Source organism: Strix aluco, chromosome 29 (assembly GCF_031877795.1).
Source record: "Strix aluco isolate bStrAlu1 chromosome 29, bStrAlu1.hap1, whole genome shotgun sequence".
Taxonomy (NCBI): domain Eukaryota; kingdom Metazoa; phylum Chordata; class Aves; order Strigiformes; family Strigidae; genus Strix; species Strix aluco.
In genome coordinates, this window is record NC_133959.1 from 3,884,260 (window position 1) to 3,911,106 (window position 26,847).

General features: G+C 57.1%; 1 protein-coding gene across 3 annotated transcripts; it reads right to left on the reverse strand.

The window, feature by feature from the left end:
* Positions 1 to 1,997: 1,997 nt before the first annotated feature.
* NRTN (neurturin) lies at positions 1,998 to 26,609 on the reverse strand. Of its 3 annotated transcripts, none has more exons than XM_074808831.1 (3): positions 26,524 to 26,609; positions 9,007 to 9,262; positions 1,998 to 6,999 (listed from the first exon to the last, which is right to left on the reverse strand). In XM_074808831.1, the coding sequence occupies exons 2-3, from the start codon at positions 9,233 to 9,235 to the stop codon at positions 6,551 to 6,553; spliced, it is 678 nt and encodes a 225-aa protein (XP_074664932.1). In that variant the 5' UTR covers positions 9,236 to 9,262; positions 26,524 to 26,609; the 3' UTR covers positions 1,998 to 6,550. The 3 variants fall into 3 exon arrangements, with proteins under 3 accessions (XP_074664932.1, XP_074664931.1, XP_074664930.1); XM_074808830.1 differs by lacking the exon at positions 26,524 to 26,609 and adding an exon at positions 25,925 to 26,084; XM_074808829.1 differs by lacking the exon at positions 26,524 to 26,609 and adding an exon at positions 16,990 to 17,420.
* Between the last annotated feature and the right edge of the window lie 238 nt (positions 26,610 to 26,847).

Consider the following 26,847-nt stretch of genomic DNA (forward strand, 5'->3'; position numbering starts at 1 on the left):
CTTCACTTTTATTTCACGTTTTTCAGTTTGAAGTCAGGCTGCGTTTATTTTCCCATGGTTTTTCTTACCGGGAGGTAATTTTGAGAAGCTCAGACTGAGTGGTGGGGTTGAGCACTGTCAGCATCCCATTTCCCGCCTGTTACTTTTTCCATTTAAAAAATGAAAAAATGAATCCAAACCGTCATTTGAGAGCTGGGATTTTGAAGCTGGGGCTCTAAAGCAAGCACCAGCCAGTGAAAAGCTCCCACTTACACTATGAAAACCGGCAATATGCGCCTCATCTCCAAGAAATTGCACCCAAAATCATCCCCAGCCCCAGACCAGCAGCATGTCCTGGCTTCACACTGTTGCCTGTAACTGTTGTTTTCTTTCTATTTTTTTTGTGCTCTTGCAGGAGTCAGATTTTCCAAGCAGCCCTCTCCAATTTGGTCATTAAAGCTTCAGTTTGTCTTTTTTTTTTTTTTTTTTTGGACAGGCTGGCAGCAGGATTGCAGCTTTTCTTAGTTTCTGGAGTGCACGCGCACACGTACACACATGCACGCATGCGTGTGCACATGCGAAGATTTATGAGTCTCAAAAGATGCTTCATAAAATATTTACAAAGTGGAGCTTCGAGCGTGAATGTTTGACTCGGCCACGAGCCGTCCACGGCTGTCAGGCCTCTGGGTGGCATGAGGGGGGAATATAAACAGACCTTTTTTTCCATTCCCAAAAAACCACTATAAACCTTTGTGGTTCAAAAGCATTTTAGCTGCTTTTTTTTTTTTTTTTTTTTTTTTCCCCCCAGTTGTTCCCTGCTGCCCGGTGCCAAGCCCGGCAGAGCAGCGGGGCAGCTCACTGGCTTTGCTCAAAATGAGGTGTTTTGCAAACAAATGCAGGAGCTTGTACCAACTCTCACCACAGACACTAGATAGTTTGTCTATTTTTCAGTGAAAAAAAAAAATCATATTTTTCTGGACAGAGTGGGGTAGGAGTGAGGTAGTGCTGTTACAGACAGGGATGCAGGCTGATGCTCTGCACGTTAAACTCCATAATGTGTGTTAAATGGGGGTAACGTGTCTTAAAACGGTGTAATATGTGTTAATTGGGGGTAATATCTGTTAATTATGGGGGTTGATGCATGTTAACTGCAGGGTAGCCCATGTTAAACGGGGGCAATGCACCTTTAAAGGGGTCTGTTAAATGGGTTTAATGTGCGCTAAAATGGGGCTTCAACGCCTCTGGCTTCTGTCCCCTGCGGAGCTACTGGGAACCAGTAGCAGGAAGAAGGAGCTGGGGTGGGACTGGTGCGTGTGAGGCGGCAGCGTTGGTGCCAACGCTTCCACTTTCCACAGCTTTGAAATGTGTTTACATCCTGAACTTGGCCAGGCTTTCAAATTGCAACATTTCACCCAAAACAAAATATTAACCACCATAAACTTCCTAGTAAGAAGGGCAACAAAATCCCAGCCAATGCCTGCTGCTGCCTTTGAGATGTTTTCTCTATAAAATATGTTTCTAACCTCAGCACGGCTTCCAGATGAGCAACTGAAACTTTTTTTCTGGCTGACCTTATCAAAACCTTGCATTTTCTTTTTATTTTCTTTTTTTTTTTTTTTTTAATGTGATTTCACCAGAATTGGCATGTCTTTGAGCCAACCCAACTGGAATCGCCTTTACAAGAAGGAGGCAAAGATGATTATTTCTGTGGCTAAAGTAGCCAGACCCATGCAGGCAACGACCCAGCCTCGGTAACATCTCAAATGGTTGGTTTGCATAAATACAGTTTTGCAGTAGAATGAAAGAAAGAGGGCTGTCTGCAGGTGTGCATGGAGGTTTCTGCAGGAAACCAGAAAATAAAGTCTAGCTCCTGCCATCCTTCAGCCCTCTCTGGTCTCCCAAAAGAAAAGCCAAATTTCCCATTTCCCTGGCCATCCCCATCCCCAGCTTGGGGATGTAACAGCACTCCACCATCACTGACCCACAGGCAGCAGTCAAAGACAATAACCAGAGAGAAATCAATATAATCCCCCTTTTATTTTCACTTTGTCGTGAGTATGTAACAGCATCACACCCGAGTTTATGTTTGTTTAAAAAAAATAATATCATACTGCATTTTTTCCCCCAACGTTCAGAATAAATGGTAAAAATGTAATAAATGTAAACTGCACTTGGCACCATTTGGATCAATAAATAAAATTTAAAAAAAAAAAAGAGAGAGAGGAAGAACGCATTACGTAGATGGCACACTATGGTATCTAAATAAATAACATAAGTTACTTCGAATAAATAGAGAGTATCTAAAATATAGATGCATTGCATCAACTTCTGCAGATGGTCGGTCAGACCCGACAATACCGGAGGGGAAATGGGTTTGTCCGGATGGTGCTGAGCGGAGCCGCGGGCTGGACCATGCGCTCCCACCCTGTTCCCGCCGACGCGGTGAGACAAGTCTCCCTTTTCTTTTTCTTTTTTTTCTTTTTTTTTTTTTCTTTTCTCCTCCTTTTGGGCCTCAAGTTTGAGGCTACGCCTTGTTTAACCAAGAACAAACACATGTGGTAGCCCTGTTACGAAGGGAAGAAGGCTGAGGTTCCCAATACCGCCAAAAAATAATTTGTCGTGATAAACTGGGAAAATAATTCCTTCCCAGCAAGTTTCTGGTCCTGTTTAAATACGGAACACTCCCTTCGCGAGGGCTTTCATCGAGTGGAAACAATGATGTTAGACCCATTTCCCCCTCACAGATACCAAATCAGGAGAGGGACCATGTCAGCAAATGGGATCCCAACCGCTGCGAGTGACGGGTGGATCCAAGCCAGAGCCGGAGCTTCGGCCGCCCCCTGCACCGGCCGCGTTACACAAACACAGGCGCCTACGTATATAGATGTGTATAGTAAAACACAATGAAACGTCCCATAACTCATTGTCAGAGAGCTGGGATAACATAACACTCATATTTTGCGCTGTCACAACCACGAGAATAGTTTTAAACATCTCCTCATGTTTCCAAACCTCCTGATTTTTTCAAACACTGTGAAACACCCTCATCTCCTGGGGAGCGATGCGGCTGCAAACAGCAAAGCTGCGGCAGCAGATAGGCAAGCTGCAAAAAAAAAAAAAAACCAACCTAAAAACACCCCCCTGACAGATGTTGCAAGCTATTTATTATTATTAACATTAAATAACCCGTGGGATGATGAGGAAGGAGCCAGATGAGATTTTGCCGTAGCTTTGAGCAGGGAATTTTCCATCCTTTTTTTGCCCTTTCTGCATTGTAGACATTCTTCCGGACAGCTCCAGCTCCTATTACAGCAGAGAGGGCTGTAGAAATGGAAAGCATTAGGGAAATATCAGCCTTTCTATTGGAACCACATTTCCATGCCCAGGCGGCAGCGAAGCGGCGCGGGTTGAGCAACGCTCCTGCAGCGGAGCCGGAGGAGCTTCATGCAGAAGACGGGCCCCGAGCGAGATGCACGGAAGAAGACATGCAAGCAAAAGCCATCCTTTTGGCCGTGGCCGCGATGCCCCAGCTCACCCCGAGACCGGGTCAGGGGGTTTTGTGGTCGCAAATCCCAGCTGCACCCCAGCTGCACCCCAACAAAAACAGCAGGCGCAGGGTGCTCGGCCGCCGCGCTGGCAGCGGCAGATGTCAGGCGCTTCCCCTACACCTCTGCACAGGCCGGTGCTCAGCTGCCGGCAGGGTGAAAGGAAAAAAAAAAAGAGAAAAAAAAAAAAAAAAGATTAATTGGAGCTGTTCATGTTGGTTTGTGACAGATGCGTTGCATCATTGTTTTTTTTTTTTTTCCCCAGCAAGCCTGTTTTTTTGGGGTTGCAAGCTGGATTTGCACTGTGCATGGGCACCCCTGGGGGTGTTTTGCAGCTGGGAGGGGGGCCGGGGTGCCCGAGCACCCTCCGCCTGCTCCCGAGCCCCCTCACCTCCCCACCGCTCCCAGCAAGACCCTGGCGAGAGGAGGGTCCCCTTGGGCTGGGAGACCCGTCAATCTCTCAGTCTGCAAATCACGGCACTTTAAATCCCTAGATATTGTAAAAAATTGCCCAAACCAGGGTGCAAACAGCCCCCTGGGGAAAACGCAACAGCTCTGACATCTCCCAGCCACCTCCTTGGCTCAGGGGAACACAACTCCAGGAAGCCCGGCTGCAAATCCTCCTCCCACAGTGCCTGGTCCTGCACTGCCTCTGCAACACCTTGCCTTGCTTTATTGCTCTAGTTCCCTTTTTTTTTTTTTCACTGGAGGCTTCTGCAACAAAACTAATTTTAGTTTTATAGTAGTGAGAACTGGAAAGCACCCAAGCCCTTGAGAGTGCAGTTATTATTATTAGATTTGGGTGCATATTTTTTTTTTTTTTAAAGTCAAGAGCGAGTCGCTTATCTGCCACGAGCACGGCGCGGATCCCACTGACAGCTGCCCATCTGCTGTCCCCATCCTGCTCCCACTGCGTTTCCCCTGGCTGTTTATTGTTGGCCACCTTTTTAATTCCCACCCAAACCCAGCGGTGCAAACCCTCCCTCGCAGTGCTGCAGCACCTTGCGAGGCCGTTTTGGGAGCTCCGTGCACCTGCAGCGTGGCTCGAGTTTGTCTGGTCTCAGCAGCGTTTGCATCCCCGGGTGCAGGTTTGCCAGCCCGTGCCAGGCCCCACGGACAGGTTTCACACCCCACACGCACAGCTGTCTTCTCCCTTTCCCATCAGCGAGGGGAAAACTCCGTGTTACAGAGTGCAGGCTGCTCTCCCAGGGACGCTGGGTGTGCGGGCAGCCCTGCTGAAGGATGGTGTTTATATCGCTTCACTACGTCCTGGCTCCGCTCAGCCAAGAGCAGTGTTTGGATGAAAAAGCAAGAAAAAAAACCCACCAGCCCGGCCCTTTGCAGAGGTCGGGAGTGCTGCTGGTCGCCCATGGGAGATGCAGGGGGGAGAGCTGTCTCTCGTTCCAAACCGAGCTGTCTCACCCCGGGAGATGCCAACCTGTGCCCCAAAATCCCGCAGCAGCATCCCCCAGCTGCTGCGGTCACCCAGACAAGCTCCTCATTGCTACCCTGCTGGGATGGAGGTACATGGGATTTTTCCCCCTGTTTTGCTGCACCGAGGAGCTGGGACGTTGTTGCGATCTGGGGGCGGCCAGTGGAGCATTTTCCCTCGCATTGGTTAATGCCCAGGACATGACACCAATATTCTCCTTCTGTTTATGATTTGCTTTTTCTGGGAAGAGGGCCAAGGGGAGAAAACCCATCAATCCCAGGCAACAAATATAGCCTGCCCAGAGAATGCAAAAGTCTGCGGTCTCATTTATTTCTCCGCAGAGTAAACACAAGTGACACTGCTGTAAATGCGAGCCAGAGCCAAACCCCAGGCCTGAGTCCCCTCTCCTGCAGGACTCAAGCCCCGCCGAGGCGATGGGCCACACTCACGTGCCGCGGCCAGGAGAGCTGGTCCGGCTTTCGGGGGATGCCGAACCGGGGATGCTCCTGCCCGCGCTGCAGAACACGGCTTGGCTGGTGGCCTCGTGAGGCTCTGTCACCTCCCTGGCAGTGGCAGATCTCCAGCCCAGCTGCCCGCAGGGGGGGACAAGGAGGTTAATCCAGTTACTTCAGATTATCACGAGTTTTAAGAAGAAAATCCCAGGGCTGCGGGGAGCGAGGTGATGGCAAAGGGGGCACGAGCGGGCGTGGGGGAGCGGAGCCAGAGCCTTTCCCCGAGCGCAAACGACTGTTGGTGCATCTCTGCTCCCAAACACGGGGCTTTGGGGTACTGAATTCCCCCTGGCAGGGCAGGGACCCCAGCACAGCGGTCATGAAACCCTGGGAAACCCCCGCACAGGGCAGCTACAGACTGCAGGGCTCAGCCCCCGTCCTGGGGCAGCACGGGGCACCCACAACCGTCTAATGCACCCCACACCTCTAGTGCAGCCTGTAACACACACCGTGCGCCTGTAACACACCCTCTCCAGGACCACACACCCCTGGTACCATGCCATACGCAGCAACACCTGCACAACACCCCCTGTGCACAAGCACACCACCTGTGCAATGCCCTGGCATGTGCAGCACACCCGACACGTAACACCCGGTGCGTGCAGCACAGCCCGCCCCTGTCACCTCTGCTGCGTGTGGCACACCCCGTGCAGGGGCCACCTGTTTCGCAACACCCGCTCCGCCTGTACGTGTGACACGTAACACACCCCGCGCACGCCATGCACCCCGAGTGTCGAACACACCCCGTGCATGTTGCACACCCGCTGTCACCCTCCGGGGCAGCTGACAGGGACCCCTGGGCCACCCCCAGCGGGGACAACAGCCGCAAGCAGCCGCCACCGCTCCAACAACCGCAGCCTCCACCGGCACCGACAGCCACATCTCTAGTCCTGTGCGGCGAGCGGGACGGTAACGCCAAGGGACGCACCAGCAGCTCAGTCTCTCCTCCTCCAGCCAGAGGTCTGGGGCCCGTCTCTCTCCCCCCGCCGCAGCCCCCAGTCCCTCTGCCTGGCGGCCAGCGGGGTTTTGGGGCCAGGGCATCACCTCTCCCGCCCGCTCCTCCCGGGGGGGGCCCCGGCCCTTCACACGCAGCCACACTCCTTGGCCGAGAGCTCGTTGACGGTGTAGTAGCGGTTGTAGGCGTCCAGGAAGGAGACGTCGTCATCGTACGCCAGCGGCCGGCAGCAGGGTCGAGCCCGGACCTTCTCCTTCTTGATCCTCTTTCTGCTCCTCATGCTCTTCAGCGAGAGGTCGTAGCTCCGGACGGCCGCCTCGCAGGTGCCGCTGCAGTAGCGGAAAAGCACCGTCTCATCCGACTCGTAGCCCAGGCCCAGCTCGCTGACGCTCACCTCCAGCTCCTTCAGGGCGCAGGGTTTGTGGCGAGCGCGGGCGCGCTTCCTGCGGCTGCCCGCCCGGGGGAAGAGCGGCAGCTCGTGCCCGCCCGAGTTCATGGCCTGGCTGTAGCGCTCCACCAGCGCCGAAATCAGCTGCCGGATCTCCCCCTCCGTGTAGCTCTCCAGCAAGCTGCTGTCTGCAAGAGAAGGGGCGGATGTTAGTGCGTGTCCCCCAGGGTGGTGGATGTTCCTGGGGTGGGTGGCTGTCCCCCAGGATGGAGGTCCCTTGGGGCTGGTGGCTGTTCCTCAGGATGGAGGTGCCCTGGGGTGGGTGGATGTCCCCTGGGATGGAGGTCCCTTGGGTCTGGTGGCTGTCCCCCAGGATGGAGGTGCCCTGGGACTGGTGGCTGTCCCCCAGGATGGAGGTGCCCTGGGGTGGGTGGATGTCCCCTGGGATGGAGGTCCCTTGGGGCTGGTGGCTGTCCCCCAGGATGGAGGTGCCCTGGGGTGGGTGGATGTCCCCTGGGACAGAGGTGCCCTGGGACTGGTGGCTGTCCCCCAGGATGGAGGTGCCCTGGGACTGGTGGCTGTCCCCCAGGATGGAGGTGCTGTGGGGTGCGTGGATGTCCCCTGGGATGGAGGTCCCTTGGGGCTGGTGGCTGTCCCCTGGGATGGAGGTCCCCTGGGGCGGTGGCTGTCCCCCAGTGCTGGCTCCTGGCTCCCTCTGTGCCCGGTAGCAATTGCAGAATTGCAAAATTCATCCCTACAGCCCAACAACACGTGGCTGAACCGCAGCATCTCCCAGACACCATCTCTGAGATGTGCATGAGGTCCCTGAAGCCTTTAAAACCCAAACCTCAAGGCCAGAGATCCCCGTGGTCTCAGGGTGGGTGTGGGGGGGGGGGGGGGGTGGGGGGAGGAAGCCAAGCCACCCCCAGCCCATGAGGGCAGGAAAGCAGCAGGGCAAAAGAACCCCCAAACCCTTCCCCCTCTCTCCCTCTTCTGCCTTGTTTTCTTTTTTCCTCCCTACCAGCTCTCCCCTGCCTGGAGCTGTCCCAAGAAGCCCCTTGCACTGCACAACATCAAGTCCATGCTTAAAAGTCAACTGTTTAGGAGGGACACCCCCCCCCCCGCCGCCAAAATTAACTCCTGCCACACTCATGGTTTCCAGATGGCTGCGGCCAGGGAATGGGGCAGCTGTGCTCCTCCGGCACGGCCGGACACTGGCCCTGCAGTTGGGATATTGAAAGCAGAAAGCGCCTGTGAAGAGCATCCTGGCAGGAATTAAAGATGCCAGTGTTGCTCCTTGGTGGCATCACCCCGATGTGCAAAAAAAAAAAAAAAAGTGGAAAAAACCACCTAATTCTAACAAAGATGATGCTACAGAAAAGCTGCGATGGGATTGGGGAGAAACACCAACAAATTTAATATTTGCACTGTTTCCCTACAGTCTGGGTGCAGGGCTGCCCCCCCAAGACCCCTAGGCCAGCAGCCAACATGCAAACTGTCCCCAACCACCACTGGCAACATCCAAGTCCCTCTGTCCTAACCCCAAAGCCGGCGTTAGTCCAACCCAGCACCAGGGGAGGCACAGGAAAGACGAAGGAAAGTGTAATTTGACAGCTTGTCATCGATTTCCAAATTTCAACCCAAAAAAGAGTTCTTCTGGTTTGGAATCAAAACAAACACGCCAGAGATTTTCAGTACGCTGCCAGCGCGAAGGGGCGAGCGGCGCTGCGGGGGAAGCTGCTGCCTCCCCGCAGAGCGGAGCTGTTCCCCCTCATTTTCAGCTCCTGTTTGACATTTTGCATTTGCAAAAATAGTGCAGAAATAAAAAAATTTTTTTAAAAAAAGCTATTCGGAGCTAAAAAAGCAGCTTTTTTGCATTAAGATGAGCTGTTTGCATTTGGTTTCCCTACGTGGAGAACTGACATGCTCGCACCGAGGTTTGGTGCCCAGCGGCTGCATTTTTGCAGGACCCTTTGCTCAGCACCCCGAGCCCTGCCCGCTGCACCCCAATCTCCTCTTTAAACGCTCATAAAGGGGATGCACGGAAGCAAGAGAGGGCGGCGGGGAAAGCAAATGGGGAATAAGCCCGTCAGGCTTTGCTTGCGAGGCGAAAGCGTGCCCCGCTGGGGTTCTGGGGCCAGATCCTGCGGGTGCGGGAGGGACGGCGGCCCCGGGGCAGAGGCGCAGCAGCTTACACTGGGAGAGCAGCGAGCTGTGGCGTTGCAGGGCCCGTGGGGATCTCCGCGGAGCTGCCGGCAGCGAGGAGGAGGAGGAGAAGGAGGAGGAGGATGCCCGTGAGGAAGACGGCGAGGAAGGCAAGGGGCTGTATTTCCGGCTTCCGTTGAACATGTCTCTACAAACTAAAATGGATAACATGGAACTGAGGAGCATCGATGCAATGGCTGCAAACTTCCATACCTTCATCTTAGAGCAAGTCAGAACATTGAAACTCTGCAAAACAGGCAAAACAAATATCCTTATTACGCGGCCTCCGCCCGTGGCCCCCTCTTCCCTCCCCCCATCCCCGTGGCTCGCGCTGGCTGACCATCTCCCGTGGCACCACCAGCCTCCCCTTGGCTCCATCTCGTCCCCTCCACCCTCCTGAGAGTGCTCCAGTGTTGCATTGGGGAAACTGAGGCAAGGAGATATGGTACAGCCCACTGCAAAGGGGAAACTGGCCATGGCAGGCGAGGGTGACTTGGGGGTGGTGGTGGCAATGGGGACAAGGTGGTGTCCTCAGCCCCGGCAGCACGCAGCCTGGCTGGGTGGGTGGATATCCACCTCCCTTCGCTCCAGCCAGGCTTCCTCGCACCGGGGGCTGATACCGCCGTGGGCTGCTGCGAGTAAAGGATAGGCAAACTTATGCCATGCCACCCTGTGACACCTCTTTGCCCAGCACAGCCCCTCCTTGGGACGTGGCGAGCAGCAGAAGGAGTCCCCAGCTCCATCGTCCCCTCCCTCGCAGAGCCCCGGTGTGGTTTGATGTCCCCGTCCTTTGGCGAGGTGCACGGAGCACTGTGAGTCTGCCCCTACCATCCTCTCGCCCAGATGCTTAAACGGAGCCTGAATCCCTCCCCACCAGCCCAGCGACGCAGCAGCTCCAGCAAAACCAGACAAAATCAGGAAAACCTCAGGAAAAAATGAATGGGGCGACTGGACTGTCCCGGCGCGGCTGCAAGGCTTGTGGTGGGACCGGGCACCTCGGCTGCGCAGATCATCCAGGGTTGCAGCCCAGCAGTTTCTCACAGCATAAAAAAAACCCGCTGGCATTTCTCTCGCAGGAGAGCTGGGCCCTTACCTTACACCACTCAATTTTCTCCATTCAAAGCAGATTGGATCTGGTGGGATTTTACAACTGACCCCACAGCCGGGCAAGGCAGCGGGGAATCGGGTCCGTGCTCCTGTCAATGGGCTCTCAGCCATTAAATCCCCATCAAAGACAGGCTCTGGAAAGCAGCACGGACTTGCAGCCGCCTCCTGGCCCCTTTTTTTATTTCAGCTCCTTGCAAACTCCAAACATTTCTCCTTTTTAAATAAATTTTCCATGGGGGGAAAAAAAAAAAAGGAGAGAAGGAAAAAAAAAAAAACCAACCAACCCCAGTTTAGCAATATTTGCCAAGCAGAATTTACCAGGGGAAAAAAAAATGTTTATTTTAAAAATGGAATTTGACAGGTTTGCTTTTACTGTTATTGTAGAAAACAACAAGAAGGGCTGTGAATGCTGCCTCACTGCCAGCAACCCTTTATTTTACAGGATGCAGGTAATTGCACATTAACTAACAGTAATTATATGCCCTGTAGGTTACAAGATAATTGTAGAACCCAGCCAGAGTCTAAATATTTTCAACTGGGCTATAAACAATGCCAAGCTAGAAAAAGAATAGTTTCGCCTTATAAGGAGGTAAGATCATGAAATCCCGCCAGGACACAGCGCGGCGGAGCTGGCCGAGACACCGCGCCGATAAGCACCGGCAGCGAAACGTGCGTCGGGGCGAGAGTTTGGAGCCGGCGGTGGGGAGCGTCGGGAGCACCCGGAGGGGGACGGTGCCGTCCCCGCCTGCTGCTGCTTCTCCTCCCGCAGAGCCAAGGTCGAGCCGGTCTCCCCGACCTGCCGGCGCAGGGGAGGGTGATGGATGCCGCTGGGTGTGTTTGCATCTACATTCATCATCATAATTAGGTGCCTGGAGTTCAGATTTCTCCTCTGAGATAAGAGCAGGAGAAGGGAACAGGCACCGAGAACACTCATCGGCACCAAACGGTTCCCAGCAAGGTGGCAGGGATAGGTGCTAAACGGTGAAGGACCGAGAAAATTGCAGTTTGTTCTTGGACAGCTTGCAATATTCGGGGTGTGAAGGATTCGTGAAGAAATCGCAGCCTCAGGTGAAGCAGACTGCGTGGGTTTGGAGGTGGGGAAGTCACCCCGCTTGCGGTGACGTGTTGGACGGCAGCGGTTGGCTGTCCGGGAGGACAAGGAGCTTTGGGCAGCTGATGTTCAGGCATTTGGGGAGGTGAATCCTGTGCTGGACAATCAGCAACGGGATCACACACGACGTAGAGCTCAGCCTTCATCGCCACCTCCCGAGCTGCTCCCCCATCAGCCCCCTTTGCCCTGCGCCGGGGAGGAAAGGGCTGCGACGGAGCAAGGCTGCGACACTCGATCCGTCCACCTGAGGAAGGGCCTCTGGCTTAGTGCAAGCCCATAAAATTTTAGGAGAGTGGTTTCAGCCTCGCTGCACATCCTGTAAAAAAGCCTCCTATTTCGGCAGCCAGTAATTTTCGCCCCCACCCCCTCGCCAGTGACCTTTCAAAAGACTAAAACCCCAGCTCCAACGTGCAAAACAATAAAAAAAAAAATTCCAGGCTTTGCCTTTGGTTTCTCTCACTTTAAAAAGCCACAGACCGCATGTGCCAACCTGCGGGGAAAGCTGAAATTTGGGGTGGGGGGAAAGGAAAAACACACACACGCACACGGGAATCACCGCCGTGACTCACCCGGGACGATGTTCGAGCTGCGCCCTCCCATCTTTCTGCTTTTCACGTATTTTAAACCCACTCCCGGCAATGATGAATAATCACAAGGGGTTTGACACGTGCTCCCCGGGACCCGCCACCGCGGGTGTTGCTGCGGGGGTCTCCCCCCCCGCTCTCTTTAGACACGTGGGGTGCAGCCTCATCTCACATCCCCAAAACCTCCTCAGGCACCAAGGGTGCCCGTGCCCCGGGATGCACCCTGAGCTGCCCGAGGGCGGCGATTTGCACATGAGCGTGCAAAGCATTTGCAAGGAGCTGAAATGGGTGAAGCTGGCAGCCAGCGAGACCCGACGACAGCTCCGGTGTTGGGCATCCGTGGGGAAGGGGACTCATGGCCGACCCTCCACATCTCACGTGTTTGCGGCAATGCCAGGCTGCTGTGACAAAGTTGCCTACGGCGATTGCTCAGCATCTGTTGGGGCGAGTGTTCACAGAACCAGACTCATACAATATGGTTTGGGTGGGAAGGGACCTTTAAAGCTCCTCTAGTCCAACCCCCTGCCCTGAGCAGGGACATCTTCAACTCGAGCAGGTTGCTCAGAGCCCCGTCCAACCCGGCCTTGAACATTTCCAGGGATGGGGCATCTACCACCTCTCTGGGCAACCTGCTCCAGTGTTTCACCACCCTCAGCATAAAAAATTTCTTCCTCATATCTAGTCTGAGTATTGCCTTGTCCAAGCCTTGCTCCTGCCGGCACAGCGAGCCTCCAGCAAGGAAACACCAGGATCTTCCCAGCCTGGACCACGCAGCGCCGGGCACAGCTGCTGCTGAGTCTTGCTGCTGCTGCTCTTTGCTCTGGTCTCATCGCAGCGACTCCACAATGCCAAGGTGCAGCCGTCTCCCCGCGCCGCCAGCTCCGGGCTCGGCACAGCAGGATGGATATCCCCCATTCCCAGGGCCAGGAGGCAGCCCTGCCCCTCGGGGTACCCTGCCTGGCACCCACACCTAAAAATCACCCATTAAATCCACGCTGGTGACTTGTCCCTCTTGCTTAAAGCAATTTTGGAAAAAGAAAAGTGCCTTGCACGGGTGGGGACGGGGTGGTGGGGAAGGGGTTTGGCTGCAAGGCCAAAGGATGGCCTTGGATGGGGTTTGGCTGCAGGCGGCTGACACGCCGGGCTGGGGGAGACAAGGCTGCTCCAACTTTGCCCCCTCTTTCTGGAGGGGATGGAGGAACCCAGCAAACCTGGGGCTTTGGGATGCCACAGGAGCTGAAGGTGCAAAAATGTGGCTGCGAGGGTGTGCCAAGAGACTGACGGGGAGCGTGGGGCGCAGGAGGGCTCACAGAGAGGTGCAGCATCACCTGGGGATGCCTGGTCCTCACACAGCCACCTCTGCCAGCACAAAAATCCCTCTTTTCACAAGGCAAATGGGCAGCCTGCTTGGCTCTTACCATGTGTCACCAGGAGCCAAAACCCATCGAGTCACCACTTTACGAGTCACCCGCTGCCACAGGCTGTGCCCGTGCATTTACTCCAGCCCCAGAACAGACCCACTGCAGCCACCCCACCCGTGATCCGTGGGTCTGTGCCCCAGGTTTGCTGGGAGGGGGCTTTTGGGCTGAGTCCTGGCGGGGTTTGGGCACTCGCAGCTACATTACATCCCGGGGAGGGACCCAGGGATCCTCCCTGGCTTGATTAAAGGCCAAAGTTTGTGCTCAGCTTTTCTTCTGGAGGACAGCCCAAAAGCTCCCTATTTTCCTGCATTCTCCTGATAATCCATTAATGCGATCACAACCGTCTAGCCGTGCCGTGCCTGCTGCCAAGCGGGAAACTCAATCTTGCTGGAGAAGACCCTTCCCTGCCGCACAGCCCCCAAACCAGCCCCGTTTCACAGGAGCCCAGCTCTAAAACCGCTCCAGCACAAAGCCTTTGCTCCGGCAGCCTCCTCTGCCATCACCTGCCCCCACTCTCAACCCCACGGCAGCTGGCTCCTGCCGGGGCTCACTGCTTTCCAGGCAGAAGAAAAACTACTCCGTGTCCTGAAGAATCGGAAATATTAAGGAAAAACAACAAATAGCAGCACAGCCAACTCCCATCGCTTAGTCTGGAGGGAGCAAGTTGATTATCTTGGCTCCCCCTGCCACTGCAGATCCTCCCCAAAAACCCTCCATGAGCTCCTCGTGCCTCTTGTCTTTCTTTCCAAAGGGGATCCAACAAATCCACCCTGCAGCCCTAAGTAAACTTTTCCAAGGCTTGATTACCCTCACTGTCCGGCAAAAAAAAGTCAAATCAATCGAGTCTCATTTCTAGTTGGCGTTTTCTTCACTTCAGCTCCCAAGTGTCAGCGTTTCCGCTGCCTTTTCCTGTAATCAAAAAGCAGCGACCCCTTCCCCGCTGATGCGTTACCTTCGCTCACAAAAACGGAGCATTTTGGGCTTCTTGGACTTCCCTTGCTTTTCACGCGCTTGGTTTTTGTCAGAGCGCTTTTTTTTCTAATCCATTTCCAATTTTTCAAGCAGACTCTTAGGGTTTGTTTCCAATATCCACTGACTCCTTAAAGCCTCAATCCTGGAGTCATGAGATGAGGGGGAAAAAGCAGAGTTTTACTTTTTTTACCCAAAATCCTCCTTGCTGGAGCAGGGAGGAGGAGACGCGAAAACTTTCAGTCCTGACGCTTCAAAGCCCAGAAAGCAGAGAACCCAAAAGACATTATATTATAAGTGTGTCATAAATTTTCAGTCGATTCATGCTTCCGGGCATTGATTCACTATTTTCAAGCGCTCAGCCTCAGCCACACCGCAAGAATGGATGAGGCCACTGAGTGGCCGAGGGTTTTTTGGCAACACAAAACACTTGGAAAGACGAAGGCCTTGATGGGACATCAGAGAGCGCTTCCACCTGCCACACACTGTTTATTTTAGTGCCTTAGATGGGAGCCAAGCTGCTTTGAAACCCCGGCTCCTCATGACTCACCCCGCAGGAATTAAACAATTTCCATCCAGGCTCACGGTGAAGCAGCTCCAGGGGCTGCTGAAAAGCGGCTCCTCCAGCAGCAGCCTCCGGCTCAACGCCTGGTCCTGCTCGGAGGATGGTCGGCAGGTCCTGAAGGGTGGAGAGACCACCTGGGTAGGCTTTCCCCAAAACTTATAGCAAACTCCTGATCTGTCTTTATGGGAATCGACCCCCCACAAAGAGCATCGGCGTGTCTGACAGCCCCGACCAGGGCGGATGCTGCGCTAAGAGTACCAGAGCCTGCAGCGGGATGGCCAGTGCCCCAGGGTCAAACCAGCCCCAAAATGGCAAAACTGGCCCCAAAATGGGGACCACTGAAAGGAAAAAAGCCCCAAACCCTGATCTGAGTTGAACTGTTGGGTTTTCCTGCTCTTTTGATGGTAAGTGGGTGCATAAAGGAGGGGAAGAAAGACAATGTCCCCATCTCCAGCTCTGCTCTGGAGGTCGTTCCGGGGACACGGAGTGCCACCACCTCAGCGCAGACGTCCCCTTGGCTGGGGACACGGGGCAGTGGCGCCAGTGTCCTCGCCAGCAGCTCCCCCGCCCCAGCACGGCACCTCAGCCTCGTGCTTTGAATGCCAAAAGCGATGACGGCGACGGCGCGTCCCACAGCCCCGCAGCACTGGCCTGCCCCTGCGCTGCCTTCCTCCCCTCCCCAGCCCTCCTCACTCCCCCGTAAGCAAAACCAGAGCCGAGCACGGGACACATGGTTCTGCTTTGCCTAAGTGAAAACCAGCCCAACGCGAGAAACTCCAAAGCTCTTCCTGCAGCCTCAGCTTCCCCCGGTCCCCCCCGAAAGGGCCAACCACAAACGAGCCAGACCTTTGTCCCTGGGCTCCCCGCCACAGCCCGGCTCCTCTGGGAAAGCCTTTTGGGGCGACCGCCAAAGCCCCTCCTGGCTGCAGCCGCTCGGCACAGCCCCGGCAAGGAAACGGCAGTGGCGGAGCCAGTCCTGGACCCACGGGATGGCTGAGAGAGAGAGGGGGCCACGGGTGGGTGGGGGGAGCATCAGCGTTCCCGGCAGCGCGGGGAGCCCCTCGACTGAACACGCCAACCATCGGCAAGCTGCGCCGTTCCCACGCTGACATGACATTTACATTCGGGCTGAATTACGGCGGGTTTGGTTTACATCTCTCCAAACAGCTGGATAAAAAAAAAAAAAAACAACCCACAACCTCATCATCGTGATAAAAATAATAAGAAAAATAAGTCCTCAACAAGTCCGTGTGACAGAGCTGAAGGGTTTTGCTAGGGGCACCCTGAGGTGCGCAGGCGATGCTGGGGGGTGACGGTCATGCTGTGCTCCAGCTCGAGGCTGGAGAAGGAAGATTTTGCCGCTTTCCCACAGCTGGGATGCTGCGTCTCAATGTGAGCAGCAAGGTTGGGGCGCAGCTTTCCAGCCCTGCTGAGCTGAGCCTGGGTAGTTGCCATCAGACGGAGCAGCCCCGCTCTTGGCCCCATCCATATTCCCACCATTTCCCTCATTTCAGACTTTGGGGAGCCAAATCAGCTCAAACGCAACCAGGCTGAGCACTGGAGATGGCACCAGGAGGTGGCAGGAATTTCGGGCACATTAACCCATCCACGCCATACACACATCCCACATCCCGAGGCACCTCCAGCGATGTGCGTCACCGAAGGGCATCACCTTCTCCCCATGGGCTGTAGGGCTGGGAGGGAGCAGGCACAGGACCCCCCGCAGCCCCCATGGCGTGGCCAGAGCCCTGTGCCAAGGAGATGCCCCATCCCATGTCCCACGGCGCCGATAGGAACTGAGCAAATGCTGCCAGCGAGGGGGTTTGGGAGCTCTTCCAGGAGGGGATGGAGCACAGGGGAGGAAAATCCTGATTCGTGCCACGGCTGAGTGGCACCTTGAAGAGCCATTTTTGTGTGGCAGGGGACAGCATCCTGCCGCCCCGAGCTGGCTTGCACAGGCAGAAACCAAACTCACTGGGATGGAAAACCCAGCGCCAGTGCCCTGTGCCACGTCTGGCACCGCTCCGGTGCCCCCAGCCCAGAAACCCCGGGGTCACGACCCGCTCGCCTCCCTCCCGCCCCCTGGCGCAGAGCCAGCCCCGCTCAGACCCATTTTGGGGCTGGACCCCTCCAAGTTGTCCTCGCGAGCCGGGTGCCGGGATGGTGCCGGCCGATCTCACCGTCTCCCGTCCCTCCCGTGGGATTTCTGCTCTCACCATCCGGCGTGTGCCCCGGCACGGCGTGGGGCTGCGGGGAGGCAGGCGGCCCCGCGGGACACATCCACGCCCTGGGAGGCAGCGCCGGTGCCTTTGATTCCTTCCCTGGAGGTCCCACGCGGGCTTTCATGTCATTAATTAACAGGGGATACGCAGCGGGCGCCCGGCGGGGAGGAATCTCGCTGCAGACGTGGACCCGAGCGTGGCAGCGCGACGATTTCTGCCGCGGTGTCCTGCTGGGTCCCCGTGTTGGGATCGGCTCAGCCCCAGCTGGGCTTAGCTGGTCCCTGTGAGGGCAAATAAAGGTGCTGCTTTCCCTCCAGCCTCGGCTGCCCTCGTCTCCCACCCTGCCGCTCCCGTCCTTGCCGCTCTCTCCGTCACTCGCCGGGGCACGCCGGAGGCAGAAACGCAACTGCAATATAAATCAGCATTTAAAAAAAAAAAAAAAAAGCTGTTTAAATGCAGCATGACTCACTGCAGCGTTCACCCTGCCTGGCCAGCTCAGGGACACCCGGGTGGTGCTTGTGTGGAGGTCTGGGGGCACCTGGCTGAGTCCTGCACGCCCAACACCCCTCACCCCCCACTTCTGTAAAAAAAAAAATCATTGAAAACATCCCATTTTGGGAATCTCTATTCCTCTTCGCAGCTAAAAATCAGCTAAAGCGTTTAAAAATCCCAGCTGGTTGGACACGGGTGGTGTGGTCCCCAGCTCGTGGTTTCCAGCGGGCGCCAGTCCCCAGCCCAGTGGCTGCATGTTCCTACTGACCCTGACAAGGTGTGATTGCTTCACCAAGGTCAGCGAGGCTACAGCAACCCAAAAACCTTTATAAGCCGATTCAGTCAGTTCTAAGCAGCAGCAAGAGCTGCCCTTTATGGTAAGAGATGAGTAAATGGAGATAAAATTACAATAAAACGCTTCAGGATGGTATTGCTCAGTGCGTCAGCTTGTGGCATGACGCAAAATAGTGCCGTAACGGGGAACGAGGTGGGAATAAAAACTGAAAAAAAAACCCCACTGATGCAGCCAAATCCCATTTGCTGAAGGGTAGAGAAAATATATATTGTCTGAAATCCCACCAAACCCAGGACAGTTTCTGCAGGAAACCAGGGATAACTCCATCCAGGAAAAAAAAAAAACCCACAAGCAAGATCCACCCCCCCCAGTCCTGGGCACCCATGGGTGCTGGTGTGCCGGCTAACAGCAGCCTGCACGGCCCAGCGTGGTTTTCTCCAGCCCAAAATTTCCCCCTCATGCTGAAACCTGAAGTCTGAATGTCAATTAATTTTTTTTTTTTCAGAGTGACAAACCACCCCCCCCCATGCACTAAATAATCGCGCGATGCCAAAAAGGGGTGGTTTGTCGGAGGAAACTAATTACTGTGGCTTGTTTGAACAATCCCAGTGCCTCGGGAAATAGGGTTAAAAGCTTGAATTTTGGCAGTGAGACAGCGCCCAGGCCCCAGATGTGCTTTCCTCTGGGCCGGTTTCGACACTGCTGGTATCTGCGAGCTGCCACGGGTGCGCTGGGGGCAAAATCTCCTTTTTTTCCCAAGAAAGGAAAAGCCTTTGGTGCAAAAGGAGGGAAAAACATGACAGCGGCAGGAGGGCTGCCAGAAAAGCGTCACCTCCTCGCACACAGCGGCTTTGCCCGCTTTCACCTTCTCTGTTTTGTAGGGTTTTCCTTCTTTGCATATTTAGCTGGCGTCATGGCACGCTCCAGCCCCCCAGATCCCCAGCGGAGGTCACTGCAGCGTGCCTCAGTTTCCCCTTCACAAAAATGCCCTGGGAGCATGATGACCCTTGAAGGACTCTGTGTATTATTTCCCCATTTTTCCAGAGCACCTGTGGGAGCAGAGGGGCCACTCCGGCTTTTCCACGTGTCTCCGGTGGGCTGACACGGTCCCTTCAGCTCCCACCTTCATAATTCCCATTCTCATCCCCAGAGAAACAGATCCTGCCCTGAGCCAGCATCCCTGCGAGCAGGACAGGCTGAGCCAGAAACGAGCTGTGCTGGGGGCAGGACGGAGGAGTTACAGCCCCCAGGTGCCCTGCGAGGGATGAGCACCCATCTGCGTCCCTCAACAGCACCCATCCATGTCCCTCAACAGCACCCATCCGCGTCCCTCAACAGCACCCATCTGTGTCCCTCAACAGCACCCATCCGCATCCCTCAACAGCACCCATCCGCGTCCCTCAACAGCACCCATCCACATCTCTCAACAGCACCCATCCACATCCCTCAACAGCACCCATCCGCGTCCCTCAACAGCACCAATCCACACCCCTCAACAGCACCCATCCATGTCCCTCAACAGCACCCATCCGCGTCCCTCAACAGCACCCATCTGTGTCCCTCAACAGCACCCATCCGCGTCCCTCAACAGCACCCATCCGCGTCCCTCAACAGCACCAATCCACACCCCTCAACAGCACCCATCCGTGTCCCTCAACAGCACCCATCCACATCCCTCAACAGCACCCATCCACGTCCCTCAACAGCACCCATCCACATCCCTCAACAGCACCCATCCGTGTCCCTCAACAGCACCCATCCACATCCCTCAACAGCACCCATCCGTGTCCCTCAACAGCACCCATCCACATCCCTCAACAGCACCCATCCACGTCCCTCAACAGCAGCAGACCAAGAAGTGCAGGTGATGCTGATGCCACCTCCAGCCTGGCAAAGGGAACCCCACCATTACCTTCGCTCCCCTTTTCCCTCTCTATATATTTAATTTCTTTTTGCACAGAAGGAGCCGGCTTGTCAAGGCGCCCGCCAGGGATTACAGCGCTTTGCTAAGGGCAGAGAGACCCGAGAGAGGTTTGCAAATCCAATTTGCACTAAACCCTTCCAGTGGGTTTTGGACGGTGCACAGACTAATATCCCATTAGCGTTTACTGTCCGACTCCAGCAGCAACCGCCGACATATTGAAGCACTTAGCACTGCTCCAGAGCGAACAAATGAGAAATTCCTCCCAAGACAGCGACAGCAGCGCATTGGGAATGGAGATTTTGGGTGGAGGAAATTCAAAACTGGGAGATGCTTGGGATAAAGGGGAGATGATGGGAATAGCTGGAGGGTCTCCAAAAGGCAGTAGGTCAGAGTCACCTGGATCTCTGCACGCAGAGATGCCGATACGGTGGCACAGCATCATGCAGACACAAACAGACGCATCCTCCAAGATATCCTGTCACTGTGCAGAGAACCCCCTTGGGACACCCTCAGGGACTGGAGCCTTTCCACATGGAAGAGCCACACAGCTTCCAAAAAAGCAAAGTTTTGTCCTCTGATCACACCCAGCTGCGGTGACACTGCCCTTCCCGTCCGGCTGCTGTCTCCCATGACTCCAGTTCAGATCCGACTGAGCTTGGGGATAAGAGACTGGGATCATTTTCCTGCCCCCAGCTGACGGCGTGTGTGCTCTGCGCTGCCATAAAACATTTGCAATCGGAGTGTGGCCGCCCAATCTTGCCTGTGCTCCTGCAGAGGAGCCGGCACCATCGGGGAGGTAAGGGCAGGACTGTGGGGTGACACGGGCAGTGACAATCTGCCCCTTTTTTTTCCATTTTCCACCTTTCCCAGCCCAGATGCTGCAGCGGGACCCGCTGGCGCTGCTCAGAGCAACAGGAAATTAAAGAAAGCACTGGTGGAAGATAACGGCGCAGCTGAAGGAAGAGCTCCAGCAAGAAGATGGATTGTGGTGCATCTCCTCTCCTGCTGCCTGCGGGAGCCGAGCCGGCAGCCACAGCCAAGCCCTGCGCCCCGCTGGCGTCCCCGTCCTGGCAGGGAGCCCTGGGCTGGCACGCCGATGCCACCTCTCCTCCGCGGCCCACACAGCCTGTCCTGCTGCAGCTTCTGTGCCGGCGTTTGGCGATGGAAAAGATCTCAGATCTGCTCTTGGAGTCAGGCACGGGCCAGACCCCCTCTCCTCCCATCACTCCTCTGCAAGCGATGCTTTGCCAGGGCACAGCCACTCATCACCGTCCCTTCGTGCCCAGGCATCCCCCCTCTGTCTGTGCTTAGAGGGCTTGTGCCACCCAAATCCTGGCTGGATCCTTCCAGTCTCTCCTTTGCCCTCCCCCAAACCGCCCTTGGGCTCTAAATAGGCACGTCCCCCACCCCGGTTCAGGGCAGCAGAGCGATGCCACGGCACCCAGCCTGGCTTGGTGGAGCATCACTGCCAGCAGCCGCCTCCGGCGTCCTCCTGCCACGTGTGTCAGCTCCGCCGCTGGCACCGTCCCTCCCAGACGGCTCCGTGGAGCTGCTAAGCCTCAAAAATGTGCTCTTAATAAGCCAGCACCACTTAACGAAGACAGCAGCTGCCCTATTAAATCAGAGGCGAGCCTTTCCTCGGGGACACCCTGGCGGGATGGGACTGGTGTCCCTGGGTGGGATGCAGCACCTGCTTGAGGGGATGAAGATGTTTTGGTTTGTACCCAAGGTTTTGGCCAATTTTGGTCCCCCTGTGCCGCACAAGGGCACGGCATCCCTGCCTGTTGCAGGGAAGGCAGCAGAGAGGAAAAAGCCCAGGGAGAACCCTAAACACCGCTTCAGCACCTTGCTGGGACCATCCCCTGCCCATTCCTCCCAGCACAGCTCTGCTGGCTGCAGCCCAGAGCTGCTCAGGGACCACAACCACCGGGATGGACCTCGCGGGGATTTGGGATTTCGGGTCATTGGCACAGGGACAAGATGACACTGCTCTGCTCCAGGAGCGCAGCATGAGGCTGCCCGGGGATCTGGCAGCAGGACTGGGGGCTCTGCCCCATTTCATGGTGCCAAAAGGTCCTTGGCCTCCAGCTGCCTTCACCAAGTCCAACAGCCCCGGTGTTTTATAGGGGAGGGTCAGGGAGCAATAACAGCCAGCAATAAATACACCCCGTGCTCTCAGCCAGCTCCGCCAGACCACAGCCAAAACCAACATTATTAAAGGCAAAAAAGCCACCACAAGCCGTGCAGAAGCCCGTGGCCTGGTCAGCGATGCGAGCGCTCAGCGCTTTTACAAACAGCTCTGCCACCACAAGCGAGACCCAGAGATGGCAGAGATGGGGCAAAAGTGGTTCTCACCCCCAGGACTCAACCAAAATGTGCTTGTTGAGGCCCGGCTGTCCCTGGAGCTGCTGTGGCCTGGAGGCAGCAAGGGTGGTGGGCTGCCAGCCCTCCCCAGCCCCCGAGAGCCCCCGGTAATGGCTCTTTGCTCTATCCATCCCCAAAATCCTGGCCTATTTGCTTGCTTTAAATAGTCTTTGAAAACTGGCATTCATTTGGTTCCTTCAGGGACATGCTTTCCTCCCTGGGAAGAACTAGGGGTGGCTTACAACTGCCTCACCCCTCCGCTGCAGCCTGGGAAAAAAAACAGGCCAAGATGATATCGAGGGTCTCCCTAAAGCCTTGAGCCCCATTACATGTTATACCCATGAATTATTTCCTTGCTCAGCACCGGGCATCACCCAGGAGATCTCACGGATGGGATTTATCGCCCTGCCCCAAGCACCACACAACCAGGTCCCTGTGCTGCAAAAAAGCTGCTGAAACAGAGAAAAATTCAACTCCTGCCTTGGATTATTGCAGCCTGGGAGTGATGCTAAAGGAGGAACTTCCCCTCCTGGGACATCTCCTGCTGCACCAGGGCTGTGCGGGGCTGCCAGCCCCTCGGAGCGCTGCCTGCCCCCAGCGAGGGCCGGGCAGGGCTGCCCTGGCTCCCTCCCGGCAGCCACCAGCCATCCCCTTATACACTGGGTTTGGACAAAGTTCAAAGGAAACCTTTTCTGCTGGAAAAAAAATATGTGGTTCCATCAAAATCAAAACACTTCATGAAAACCAGTGTTGATGCAACTGACATTTCTTATTAGGGGACTGACATGCTGGCGACGTGGCCTTTGAACAGCTGCGGAAGGAAATGCTTTTTTGTCGTCGTTTGAGAACAACGCGGTGGCAAATAGATTGTTTCAATTTAGTTCTGTGGATGCTGAGTTACAAAGTGAGCCCGTTTCGGGTTTCGTGACGAAGAAGCAATGGGAACAAAACTGCTTGTGGCATTTCCCTTCCCAGGGTGATCGCAGAGGGGGTTTCTACTCTTGGGATGCTCCTTCACACGAGAGCATCTCTGCACCCTGCCTGGCACAACCAGGAGGGAGCAAGTTTGGGTTTCTCTTCCTCTCCTCCAAGCTTAATGGGGAAAGACTACTCCAAACTGGCCAAATCCCAGAAAAAGCTGGGTCAGGGGGGGATTTCTCCAGTCCAACCAGCTAACGGTGGAGCTGGAGCAGATGGCTCACCCTGACTGAGGGGCTGGTTGCCCCATGGCTCCATCGCTGCGGCAGCACTCCTGAGGTGCCAAGTGGTACCTGGCATGGTGGGAGCAGAGGGGCCGGCTGGTACCTGGGTCCTCACCCCCTCCCTACACACACTGAGCCCTGGGAGCTGCCGGAGCAGGATCACACGCTGCTGCCCTGGCCGGGCTTAGCAAGGGTCCTGGAAGTGGGATTGTGCACATGTGCTTTAGCTTAGACCAGCAATGAAACTGCCTGCGGCACCAGGGGAAAAAAAAAAAAACCCCACACCAGTAAAACACACACCAGTCCTGAGCTGTGCTACTGCACCTCCTGTGCCGGGCACCCACGCGGGGCCCCTGGACCCTCCCTCCTCTCAGCATCTCCCTCTCCACCGAGGCCCAGCCCCGCTGGGTACCGTGAGATGCTCTGTAGGCAGGGGCTGACATCAACAGGCAGCTGCCAGCTCTTTGTGACGCCCCAAGCCCACCCCTGCGTGGGCACGGCGTGGCTCAGCATCTCACAGGGTGGGGCTCTCCTGGGTGGGCAGCTGCCTGCCCTTGTGCTGGATGCCACCGCACCATGGCACGCTGCGGCGGGGTCAGCCACCGCGACGCCTGCTCTGGCCACGCTACCCGCTGGCCCGTGTTTAGGGTCACATGAGAGACACCTCGACCTCAAAAGGTGGATATTGCAAAGCTTAGATCCTCCCTTGCAGTCCCCCAAAGGTGGAAATCAACCTTAAAAGCACACCCTGGAGTCTGGCATGGCTGCAGGAGAGGAGCCCAACGGCAGCCCTAGGAGGGGCCTTTCCCTGGGAGAGCAGGGCCAGGGCTGAGCCCAGAGCTGTGATTCACGTCTGCACCGGGGGAGGGCACCCAGTGCAGCCCCAGCCAGGCCTGCTCCAGCCCCCAGCACCACCCACCCCTCCCTCTGCGCAGGCACCCAGGGGTGCCCACTTCCCAGGGAGAAGGGGCACCGGAGCAGTGCCAGGACCTGCCTGTCCCCGTCCCCCGTCCCCCCCCCCAGGGGCCATGTCCCAGCAGCCTGGACCAGCTCCTCTTATTTACAGCCCAGGGGCTGGATGCCACGAGGCCTGGAAGGTGCTGGGCTCTCCCCTTGCCCTCGCAAATCCTGCGGCCGTGCAGCCCAGGGGGAGCCTGGCCCTGGTGCTGCATCCTGCTGCAACCGTGCACAGACTGATCGCAGAGTGGGGGGCACAGCCCGGCCTCCCCCGGGGTGCCTGCAGCCGGCAGCGGGATGCGCTGCACTGCCTCTGCTCCTTCCTCCAGGCAAGAGACGAGCTGGACCAGGACGGAGTGAGCACTTCAAGATCCAGCGCTATTTAAAATTTTGAGATGTAGAAACAGGAAAGTCTCATTTCCCTGGCCCATCCCCGGACCTGCTGGGGCTGGAGGCGCGGGACGAGCCCGCGGGCTGCTGCCGGTGACTGTGGGGACGCTGGGGATGCTCACCCCGGGGCCCTGCCACAGCCCAGAGCAAACCTCAAGGTGCAGCATCGCCAGCTCTGCTTTGTGACCTGGAACCAGCACCGCAGCGAGGAGATTTGGGTCTGAACCAAAGGCTCAGTTAAAACCAGCAGCTGAAAAACCAAAACCAAGTGCTCAAGCCTCCTAAAGTCCTGCACAGAGAACCCCCCCCCTCCCCTGCCTGACTGCTCTGCCCTGTGCCATGCAGCATCTCGGCCGCTTCTGCCATTAAATCCAGGAGCACCCACGAACACCAGAGTCTGAATTTGGGATCCACAGATGATCCCGGCTTCAGACCCAGGACTTCAGCACACATCCAGGACCCACATGCTGCCTCCGACAGCCGTCAGTCCCTTCTCCCGCTGCGATAAACCGTCCCCTCGACCCAGCGCCTAATTGTGGATTGGCTCCCGAAGCAACGATAGGATTTAAATCAGTGCTGGCTACAAGCTACCATATATGTGCAATAAAGACATCTGAGGTCTAGGTTGTTTTTGTAAAGCCTCCGTACAGACCGCAGCAAGAGTGGGAAATTCCCTCCCTCGACGCCGGGGTGAAATTCGCCTCCCAGCCCCTGCAAAGCTCTGGATTTGGTTACCACGGCTCGGCGGCGGCCGAAAGCTGGCGGCTGGAGCCGGGAGAAGGTGACGGGGTTGCAGATGCAGACAGAGCCCGGCCGTAGATCCTTCCGTTTCTTAAACTAATATTTAGACAGGACGCATTTTCCCCCCCCTCCTGTGAACAAACTGCACCCTGAGCCGTCCCGAGCCGTGTTTGTGTTTCTGCGTGGCGGGACAGTCTCCAAGTATGAAGCAAACTCCTCCGGCAGCCGCAAAGGCCGCCCCGACACCGAGCGGGAGGTGGGGGCCGGGGGCCGGATCCTGGCTCTCCCCCCTCCTCGCATCCTCCGGGGAAGCCCAAAGGACCCGATTCTGCCCCATTTGCGGGGCGGCAGCACCCGACCCCACCGCGCTCGGACGGGACGCGCGGCCCCAGGCGGGGGGGGGCGGAATAAAAAGCGGCGAAGCCCGGAGCCGGGACCGGATCCCCGCGGGGGAAAGAGGCTCCGCCGGGACCCCCGGAGCCGCCCCCCCGGCCCCGCACCGCCGGGCGCGGGGCAGGATCCGTCCCGGGCGCGGGCAGGTGCCCGGGCCCCCCCTGGGCTTACCTGGACGCCGGGCCGGTGCGCAGCGCTCAGCGGCGGCTCCGAGCCGGGGCCGGGACACGCGTGGGGCCGGGGGCCGCCATGGGCGAGAGGCGGAGCGGCTCGGCGCGGCTCTGGCACGGCTGGGCTGGGCTCGGCACGGCGCGGCTGGAGCACGGCTCGGCTCGGCTCGGCTCGGCGGGGGGGGCTCGGCCACCGCCTCCTCCCCGCGGCGGGGGGCGGGTTTGGAGCCGGCCGGTTCCCCCGCCCCGCCCGGTCCCGCCTCCGCCCGGTCCCGAGCTCCGGTGCCGCTGCCGGTCCCGGGCCCGCCCCGTCCCAGGCCCTCCCGGTGCCGGTCCCGCTGCCGCCCGCGGCTGCCCCGGAGGAGGCACCGGCCGCTTCTCGCAGCGGAGCCGACGGGGCCTGGTCCGGCCCCTCCCCGCCCCGCCCGGGGGCAGCCAGACCCCCCCGCTCCTGCCCCGGACCCCCGGTGTCGCCCCCGGACCCGGTGCCCGAGCCCTGGTCCCGGTGCCCACATCCCCCCTCCCGCCCCACGGTGGTACCCAGCCCCCGGCCGCCGGGCGCATCCCCGCCACATTCATTAAGGGCATCATTTAAGTCACCTCTGCAACCGGTCCCAGCAGGGCGGGCTGTGGCTGTCAGCGGCTTTGCGGCGAACTAATCTCTAGTTTTGCATCAGGGCTTTTCCCAGCCCGGCTTTGCAGCCCGAGGACACGCCGAGAGCACGGCGGGATCCCCCCCCCCCCCCCCCCCCCCAGGCGGGGGACGGGCTGGGGCACGCGTGGAACGAGTTGTCTGGAGTCGAGGGGTGGTTTTGCGCTTTCTGTGTCAGAACCAAATTGTTAGATCGGACTTGCCCACCTTGCACCCGCGGTCGCCTCTCCCCGTGCCCGGTAAAGCCCGGCCCAGGCGGGGTGCAGACTTGA

What these genes read in the sequence shown, in the direction of transcription:
- NRTN (XM_074808829.1), bottom strand. An exon ending in CAGCTCGCTGCTCTCCCAGT is followed by an intron (nt 7,000 to 9,006) that starts GTAAGCTGCTGC and finishes CTTCTCTTGCAG; the next exon opens with ACAGCAGCTTGCTGGAGAGC.